Source organism: Cydia fagiglandana, chromosome 7, assembly GCF_963556715.1.
Source record: "Cydia fagiglandana chromosome 7, ilCydFagi1.1, whole genome shotgun sequence".
NCBI classification, from domain to species: Eukaryota; Metazoa; Arthropoda; class Insecta; order Lepidoptera; family Tortricidae; genus Cydia; species Cydia fagiglandana.
In genome coordinates, this window is record NC_085938.1 from 8,804,391 (window position 1) to 8,814,051 (window position 9,661).

Below are 9,661 nucleotides of genomic sequence, written 5' to 3' on the forward strand. Positions count from 1 at the left end.
CGCAAACTACTACTACTCAATTGTACAATTTTATTGAGTAGTTGTGACTTTTGTTGTGATAGACCAAGTATGTAGTATCTTCTTAGTGGTTTAAAATTAAACTGCTTTTGTTTTACGAAAGTTACCAATCATGAGATCATGACTAATATCTGAGTCATAGTATATTCATTCATGTAATCAAATATTTTCCTTTCTTTCTGCATGCACCACACACTACATGTACACGCTTTCTGGTTTACAGTCTAAAGCCCCCTCCAGACTAAGTGCGTGAATCGCGGCGCGACGTCGCGGAGCGAGCACATCGCGAAGTTGACGTATGACTCCACACTCGCACACTTCACGGCGATTTCGCAGTTTGGTTTGCGGCAATATGGCGGAAAAGCATCAGCTGATCGAGTTTAACTGTTAGTTATCTATGGCATCATACGTGATTTTTCTGATTCCTCACACTGAGAAGAATCCATGTTTGTTTGATTGACTGAAATTTTGACAATTCTTTTAGCACATACATGTTGCCAAATATACATGTCTATTATAACGCAAAATATTGCATAGCCCTCCAGTTGGCTGTATTTGTTTTGTAAAATATATTTAGAATATTTTTTTATTACACAGCCAATACAAAAGTAATATTATAAATTACTGGAATACAATATATTTATTCATGACTATGACTAACTTCGTAAATACACGGTTTGTCAATATTCGAAAATCAACGGATATCATAATGTTGCCAGTTTTGTATACCTACTACTACCACACTTCTTCTTCTTCCTCGCGTTATCCCGGCATTTTGCCACGGCTCACATAGGAGCCTGGGGTTCGCTTGACAACTAATCCCATGATTTGACGTAAGCATTAGTTTTTACGAAAGCGACTTCCATCTGACCTTCCAAACCAGAGGGGAAACTAGGCCTTATTGGGATTAGTCCGGTTTCCTCACGATGTTTTCCTTCACCGAAAAGCGACTAGTAAATATCAAATGATATTTCGTACATAAGTTCCGAAAAACTCATTGGTACGAGCTGGGGTTTGAACCCGCGACCTCCGGATTGCAAGTCGCACGCTCTTACCGCTAGGCCACCAGCGCAAACTACTACTACTCAATTGTACAATTTTATTGAGTAGTTGTGACTTTTGTTGTGATAGACCAAGTACGTAGTATCTTCTTAGTGGTTTAAAATTAAACTGCTTCTGTTTTACGAAAGTTACCAATCATGAGATCATGACTAATATCTGAGTCATAGTATATTCATTCATGTAATCAAATATTTTCCTTTCTTTCTGCATTAACTACATGTACACGCTTTCTGTGGCTTATTTTATAAAGCTACAAGTTACAAATTTACAAGCGGAAGTCTCGTTCTAACACATAGGGTTAGAAAGAGACTTCCGCTTGTAAATTGTAACTTGTAGCTTTATAAAATAGGCCACTGGTTGCAGTCTAAAGCCCCCTCCAGACTATGTGCGTGAATCGCGGCGCGACGTCGCGGAGCGAGCATATCGCGAAGTTGACGTATGACTTCACACTCGCACACTTCACGGCGATTTCGCAGTTTGGTTTGCGGCAATATGGCGGAAAAGCATCAGCTGATCGAGTTTAACTGTTAGTTATCTATGGCATCATACGTGATTTAGCTGCTTTTCCATTTTGTTTTATTGTAAAACCGTAAAATATAGCTGCTTAATATAATATAATCATAATAGAATTAGTATTTATCTTGCCACAGAGGAGCCAAAATATCGTGTAATGTGGAGTCTTGCAAGTTCGCGCTTCGCGTCTCCTTTGACGCAGGCCGAAATACCGATAAAAAACGGAGAACAAGTCGCGAAATCGTGAATATTCTGCGAAATCGACGCCACACTTGCGTTCGCGGCTTCGCCCGCGATTCACGCGCATAGTCTGGAGGGGCCTTAACAAGAATTGTAGATATTGATTGAGGGCACCACTTCCGTGAAATGCTTAGTAACAACAATTTAGTATGGATTTTTTTTAGTTCAATTTAATTTATACAATTTTATATCATACTGTAGAACGATGAGTGAAGTCCATATTTCAAAAATTTAAAAATGTGTGACTCTAAAACATACTTTTATAAACTACTATTTTAGAATTATTTTCTTGAATGTAGCAACATTAAAATAAACGTCAGTTAACCGCTGTACGTTTTCTTGTCAAAATCACAAAATGTGTAATGTCTAATGTCTAAATCGCGTTCTGTGCAACCGCCACGATACTTGTTACTTCTAAAACATTTACGACACAATTATATGCTTTAGCTTAGTTCCGCTTAATTTCTAGAACTATCAAATTTGCAATATTAGTTATAAAAATGGAGCCGATGACGCTTGGAAGTCCTACACACTCGCCGTCAGGGAGTCCGAATGTGGGATACCTGCCACCTTTCCTGTTAGGGGAAATTAACCCTCCTTCTACACCCAGAACCAACAGCCTATCTCCTACGAAGGGTCGGAACCTCGCGTTTGGTAAGTAAAAAGTGAACCATGTCATGGTGAGAAAAAGAGGCTCTGTCTAACTTTGCTGCATTGCAGTCTTTGATGATCTACTTCAAAACAATCCTGTCAAGTATTATTAGTGGTTGTATCTAAAACTTATCAGTGATGTCAAAATTGAAGAACATGTATTAATTAAATTACAAAATTCATTCACTTTGGCTCTTTGGGGCACATAAAACAATAAAAAAAGCATGTAGCCATTATTATTCTCCTAGAGAAGTTTGTGCTGAACATCTGGATGTGTATCTGATAGAATACCTACCCATTTTGTTTTAACAAATTTATTTCTTTGTTAATTTTATGTTTAATGATTCTGTGAGTATTTGAGCATTAAAGTATTAGGCATAAATACTTAAATTTATAGAAAACATCTATAACTTGGGAACAAACATCTGTGCTTGTCACATTATCACTGGTCAAGTATTGTACATAGGATCATCATCAATTAATTCATTATTTACTTTTTCTTGAATCCATCAGTTTTTTTACATAGAATATTTTGTAATTTCAGGTTCACCCACAAGCCCAACTCAAACCTCCACACCAGACCAAAAACATTACCGTCAGAACCTCTCCATGCACCAGCAGGCCCTGTACAACCAGCAAAACATGTTTGCCAATGGCCCCACTTCACCAAACACATCATACAATCCCAACACGTCATACAATCCCAACATGTCTTACAATCCACCCAACATGTCTTACAACAACAGTAAGACCACAGGACCACCCATAGAGGACTTGTTTGACACAATTAAAAGCAATGAACCATCTGTAAACAAGTCACTATTCCAAGAGCAAAGCTTCTACAATAACTCTGTGTTGCAAAATTCTTATATGAACAATATGAATGGATCTAGCATGAACCCAGTGGCGTGGGACGGGAGCCAGGAGCAAGAAGAATACTGGGTGACGGTGTTTGGATTTCCACCAAATGCTGCAAATACTGTATTAGCGAGATTCAGTAATTGTGGTGCTATTTTAGGTAAGGCAATTTTCTGTTTCTATAGTTAGACAACCATTCCTGCCACATAATTGTGTTATAGTCTATATTTTGATTGATAATTAACTTAACACCTTTGGCCACCCATATTTTTCAACTTAGCACAGTATTATTGAGGGTAATATACGACCTAGACGCCTTTTTCAACAACTGGCCATAGCAGGTGCTATGTCCGAGTTGTGGAAGACAAAGGGAAAGCCTTTGCTCAGCAGTGGGACACCATAATAGGCTAGCAAAAAAAAATGTGTCAGAGACTATACATATTATAAACTTAATTTATTTTCAATAGACTTGACCTGATTCAGAAAAACAACTTTTATAATTTACTTTTAAAGTGTAAGTAACAAGCACAGGAACTTTTTCCTTACCTTATAAAGCTAACCACTTACCCCCTTATTAATAAACGCGCTACAAACCTCAATTAGCTAATAATCGTTTGTCTTTATCTGTCGTTTTTACGTATGTATTAGTAAGAAAGGGACAAAACATAATTTGACTAAATCAGGTCCGTAAAGTTTTATGAATAATGGGGGAATATTATGGGGGTATAACATATAAAACATGATGTTTACAGACAAGCAATACCCAACGCAAGGCAACTGGGCGCACATCCGCTACGCGACGCGCGCCGAGAAGGAGCGCGCCATGGCGCTGAGCGGGCGCCAGGTGCTGCCCGGCGTCATGGTGGGCGTGGCCGAGTGCCGCGAGCCGCCGAGGCAGCCCGTCAGCCCGAGCGTCACGAGGTGAGGACACCCATGTTTCAAACTCTTGTATAATCCCAATCCCACCATACACGCGGGTGTTAGAAATAGTAAAAGCCGCTTGTGTCCAGTCCGCGGCCTTAGGAAAACTTGAAGTTTTGTATTTTACCACAGAATAAATAATAGTACTAGGTACAGAAGACTCATTCTCTAACAAAGCGCGTCCGTTACGATTAGGACAGATATGGCCGCTAAGTGGCGACAGCGCCACGCGCAGTTTATGGCTAGCCACAAAAATTGGTATGGAACAGATGTACTTTTAGTTACCTGTAGCAAAGCGACGAAATCGCAGAGTGAGCCACGCCTGGTTTTACATAGTTGTTAATTTTTGTTTTCAGACAAACCCAAGGCGCCCGTTCCCTGTGCCCGACGCCCGTGCCGTCGGCGCCGGTGCCGCAGCGCTCCAACGGCCTCATCTCCAAGGCCCTGGACTACGTGCTGGGCTGGTGACACGGCCTCAACGCTGTCAGGCGACTGTGGCTTATGATAGACTATGAACTGTGGACTTCAAATTACTGATATTTTCGTAATGATGAGTAGGGTGTATCTAGACTCTTTGGACTGTGTGTGGCGGTTAACATTAACATACAGCGATGTGTCTTGCCGCAGAAAAAAACATGCAGTTTACTCATATCTACAACAGCATAAAACAGTTGCTATCAGATACATTTTCCTGTGGAATTCTACGGAACTGATATGTAAATCAAGGAATCTATTGTGACATGATTTGATATGGAATATTTTTAGACTTCATCAATTTAGCTTGCATTTTCTCCTAAATAAATATACTCTTTTTCTAATGTAAATAATAAAATCAACATGCTTTAATTAATAGCTAAATTACAATATGAGGGAATGCAAAACTATTAAATGTTAAGTTATTAGTCGATAAAAAAATGTACCAACTCAAACTGACGGAGATAAATTGCAAAGGTCATCGTCATAAAGTAATTAACCGACCTAATTGTGATTACAGATGTGCAAGTTGTGGGAAGTTTCCAAATAATCGGAATAATTCTCGAAAATTTCTTGAAAATTTTACATCAATATAAGAGATTTCCGTTTTACGTTTTGGAAAGTTTCAATTACCATACAAAAATGTGTGATGTTTCTGAAAATTTCCGTCGCTACATCAGTAATTGTGTATAGTTTAGAGCACGAAATGATAATTACGACAGTTTAACCCTATTCATCACAACAAAAGAGATGCTTTAGATTCTTAAAACTCTTAAAAGTTACTTTAACGATGACGGTCACCATCATATTTATGCGACAGCAGTCAAGATGCTCAAAAATATCTCAGAACATGCACTTTAACGTCTTGATAATAGAGGCAAGGTTCAGATATTTGGGAACACCTTGGCCATTCTACTACTATGATCCCGAAAAATAAGAAAAGATGCAGTTATAAGAAAAGATACAGTTATCCCTAGTAAGCAACATAATAGTCTCCATTTGTATTTTTTTTTTAATCTTGTAAATAATTATTTTAATATTCTTAATGTAATTAGCTAATTAGGTTAGTTACAACATCCACTAATATTTAATTATTGTTGTAAGTGAATGATCAGTTGATTTCTATAAATAAAATAAAACAATTAGTTTCTTAAAGTATTCATACTTTATTTCTAAACATTACATACAAAAACCTTATTTTTAAATACATTTTAAGTGACGATTAATATTTAATAGATTTTCTTAATCTAGTCCAATCTATTACTCTGAGGTATTCTAAGGTTAACTATGAATTCCTATCACTTCAATTTAAATTTTTTTTACATACAAATGAAACCTAGAACCGACAAATCGTTACGGACTGTACTTGTAAACAAAAGTATTTTTGAGGTATCACAAATATTTGCCCTCTTGGAATTAAGGACTTTTTGGCTGCCCTATTGTGTGAGGGTGGTATTCCACATATCCAATGTCAGTGCGTCTCATTCTCTCATGCAAGCAAAATATGAGACGCAATACACATTGGATAAAGAAATTGGGTAGATGGAATACCAGCCTTCGATATTATTGTTTGTATTATTCGTATTATTACTAGATGTTCCTACTATAATATATAGCAAGTCCACATTACGGCGTGACGTGACGTGACCTTATGGCCATAAGTCGATTTAAATGGTACTAATGGTATGTGCATGAGTTCCGAGAAATCAAGATTTAAATCCGCGCCTAGGCGCCTAGTAGTATGTTCCATCGCCTTATCGGTGGACCTTATGCCTTTTGTAATAAGGTCCATCGATGGGCAGTTCAGAGTGTTGCTGTTTGTACCTACACAAGTGCAGAGAATATCCTTTAGTTTAGTTTTTCCACCTCCCAAATCCTTGGAAATCCTATAACTTATTTGCAATGCTAGTCCTGGGCTTTACTACTGTAATAGTTACTGTGTATTAGAATTATTAAAAAAAAAGTTAATTTAAAAACTTTAACCGGACTACGGATTTTCTCTATCGTAGATAATTTAAAAATTAAATTAAAATTTAGCCTATGCCACCAGTGGCACCTGCCACAAAACGCTACAGTAGACTGCTAGAATCATATCACTTCCTTTGTCTTAGTCGGGAAAAAAATAAGTGTTCCATATTTGTAAAATATGGAACACTTTCCAGTACAATCTAAATTTGTCTATGATTAATAGAGTTTATGTATGTTGTGATCAGTGTTGGCCGAAACGTTAATGCAATTGAAAATGTTGGCCATTAACCATTATAAATTGAATCGTAAACTGTAATCGTCCGTTACGGTTTACGGTTCAATTTATAATGGTTAATGGCCAACATTTTCAATTGCATTAACATTTCGGCTAACACTGGTTGTGATCAATAAAAATATATGATAATTTATAATAAGAAACCTTGATTATTTCATCACAATTTATAATTCATCTTCTCCATTCAAATTAGATCTGTTAAGCAATATACATTTACCCATGTGAAAAACTACATTGGATAAAGATGGAACACAACATTGGATGGTATATACTAATAGCATGGTAATTAAAATTAGTACCTATTTACTGCTTAATTCATTACCAGATGAAAGTTTCCATTTGTTTTGCAACAATGTTTGTAAAATTAAATGGAACTGTTTTACTTAGTAATTGAGTGTTATGTAAAAATTACAATGGTAATAAAATACATTAAATTTATAAATAAACCACATTGAAGCTTACTTAAAACTTGGATTCTCTATAGTGGCATTGGCTAGGTCGGTCATCTTTGGGTACTTGATATTGTGCTTGTCTAATTCGCTCTGGGACCAGAGGATCATGCGCAGAAGGCTGCATAGCTTGGGGTTGGTGTATTCTTGATTCTCCATCTTTAGTATGGCTGCGTTTAGTTCGCTCGCGATCTGTTGGACGCAAAAACAGGTACTTCAATACAAAACTCAGCAAAAATCAGATAAACAAGAACTTAGTGTAATGTCTGTTTGAAATCCAAGTACTTATAATTTGCCGCACAGAACAAAATATTCAGACCTTTAATGAAAGGTAATCGTAATCTTATTTAGGGCCCTTACAGACGCGCTGCGACACGATAGGGATCGTCGCGGCGTATCGGCGACCGACGGCCCTTATAATCCCGCGATTTATATTACATAGTCCAATTTATTGTTTTGTGACATGGGACAAGTCATTTATTCACATTGCTGTCAACTTGCCTTCTGGCTGTGGGATGGCAGCAGCAGGTCAGCGAAGGGCGACGCGTGTGGGTCCGGGAACGCGAGAAGCGCGAGGGAGCGCTCCAGCTCGGTGAGCGCCGTGCGGTCGTTAGCGCCAGCTTCGGCTAAGGTAGCTGATGCGAACGATAGGGCCTCCTCGGCGCGCCCGGCGCGGATAAGCTCCAGAAGTTGCAGTTGCTGTTATAAGTCAAATATAAAAGGTTCATAGTCTCTATAATTATAAATGTAATAGCAGTAGGCTACTATTCCAGAAAAAAATCACCTGCAGTAAGTAGGTGCAGTTCACCACTGCACCTACTGAATGAAATAATGTTATGGGTTTTATAGGGTGTAGGTTCTCACTGGCTTGGTTTCCGCAACTTGACGTCATATTATTGCGCCTATTTTGCGTGGTGGGTTGGCGGCACTATTCTTGCCAACCCAACTCTACAAAGAAGCCTAGCAGACCCTTGATGTTGTTGACAACTTCTGGGAGTGACCTTGGTGAGCAGAGGTGTTGTGTCTGGTATTCTGCCTATTATGTGTTTTAATGATTTTCAATTTGGATAAGGTAACTACCAAACTAAGACACTAATAAGGCATATATCCAAACCTGTAAATGGAAGTACAAGTATCTATCATTGTCTAGCAGCTCCGGGTGAAGGGAGTTGACCATGGCAATGGCGTCCGGGATGCGGCCGCTCTGCACTGCCTCACGGATCATGATGCGCTCATCCAGGGAGCTGCAGAGAGCGGGCTCCTGCAGTCCAGCCTCTTGTTGGAATTTTAATGCAGCCTCCTTGAAGCCCTCTAGAATATTTCCAAGTTTTTTTTAAATGATGTAGCAAAACAAAAAGGTCTCCAGACCCACTTCATTAGCAGTTATTAAATATTGATATGATTAGATACAACAGGGCATTTCCTCATGCATTTGCATTCATTAGTTTTTAAAGATTTAATGTTTATTAATAATAATCTTGTTTGTTTAGACAATTATAATATGAAGTATCTTGAGGTCACTTAAGTCAATTAAAAGGTTCAAAGTAAAATATTGCTAGACTAAATTCAAACTGTAAATGGAATGGTGCTGAATTAACCTGTGTACTGTTTAAAATGTTTAATTCCTAGATATTATTTTGCCTTTGTACACTAAAAGAACTGCTTTGTCGGAGAGACACTGTTTCCACGAAAAAGTATTGTGTATGCAGGTGAATATCTACTTATCCCAAAATACTATGTGTGTTGACTAGCGTAAGGTCATCGTCGCCACAAAAGAAAACGTAAAGCACATCTCAGATCATATTCTATTGTTTTAAGTATAATAATATTATTGCTTATTATCCTAATATTAACAGTACAAATAAATAAACAAAATATAAATAAAGGTTGGAAATAGATTTGCACCACAAACCTGTGACTAAATAATTCATAATCAACATGTTCATGTCTGTTCGCGAAATTTGCAAGTCGTCAGTTTTGCTGCGGTCGAGCACCTTCCTATCCGGCTTGTCGTTCGTACTGTTACTATTTGAGGATTGATCGAAGCTCATATTGGATTTATAACTTTGTAATGATGGAAGAAATGAATTTTATAGTGAAATATTTACTGTATTCTTTGGATTGATTGCTATTTGCTCGACGACAAAATTGACAGTGACAGTTGTGCTACAGTAAAAAAAAACAAACGATTGTAAATGACGGGCGATTTTAT

The 9,661-nt window shown here is 37.8% G+C and overlaps 2 protein-coding genes across 2 annotated transcripts; one reads left to right on the plus strand and one right to left on the minus strand.

Annotated features, from left to right (window-relative positions):
* Window positions 1–2,262: 2,262 nt before the first annotated feature.
* Window positions 2,263–5,168, plus strand: LOC134665854 (nucleoporin Nup35). The gene is made up of 4 exons (XM_063522886.1): window positions 2,263–2,487; window positions 3,029–3,502; window positions 4,095–4,263; window positions 4,620–5,168. Exons 1-4 carry the CDS (start codon window positions 2,334–2,336, stop codon window positions 4,729–4,731), a joined length of 909 nt encoding a protein of 302 aa, XP_063378956.1. The 5' UTR covers window positions 2,263–2,333; the 3' UTR covers window positions 4,732–5,168.
* A 726-nt stretch (window positions 5,169–5,894) lies between these two features.
* On the minus strand, window positions 5,895–9,592 carry LOC134665868 (glucose-induced degradation protein 8 homolog). Its single transcript, XM_063522901.1, has 4 exons — window positions 9,362–9,592; window positions 8,564–8,760; window positions 7,951–8,148; window positions 5,895–7,641 (listed from the first exon to the last, which is right to left on the minus strand). The coding sequence occupies exons 1-4, from the start codon at window positions 9,498–9,500 to the stop codon at window positions 7,459–7,461; spliced, it is 717 nt and encodes a 238-aa protein (XP_063378971.1). The 5' UTR covers window positions 9,501–9,592; the 3' UTR covers window positions 5,895–7,458.
* Between the last annotated feature and the right edge of the window lie 69 nt (window positions 9,593–9,661).

What these genes read in the sequence shown, in the direction of transcription:
- LOC134665868 (XM_063522901.1), bottom strand. Translation starts at nt 9,500, where the DNA reads ATGAGCTTCGATCAATCCTCAAATAGTAACAGTACGAACGACAAGCCG. An exon ending in TATGAATTATTTAGTCACAG is followed by an intron (nt 8,761 to 9,361) that starts GTTTGTGGTGCA and finishes GAAATATTCTAG; the next exon opens with AGGGCTTCAAGGAGGCTGCA. An exon ending in TGCCATCCCACAGCCAGAAG is followed by an intron (nt 7,642 to 7,950) that starts GCAAGTTGACAG and finishes TGCGTCCAACAG; the next exon opens with ATCGCGAGCGAACTAAACGC.
- LOC134665854 (XM_063522886.1), top strand. Translation starts at nt 2,334, where the DNA reads ATGGAGCCGATGACGCTTGGAAGTCCTACACACTCGCCGTCAGGGAGT. An exon ending in GGGTCGGAACCTCGCGTTTG is followed by an intron (nt 2,488 to 3,028) that starts GTAAGTAAAAAG and finishes TTGTAATTTCAG; the next exon opens with GTTCACCCACAAGCCCAACT. An exon ending in TAATTGTGGTGCTATTTTAG is followed by an intron (nt 3,503 to 4,094) that starts GTAAGGCAATTT and finishes TGATGTTTACAG; the next exon opens with ACAAGCAATACCCAACGCAA.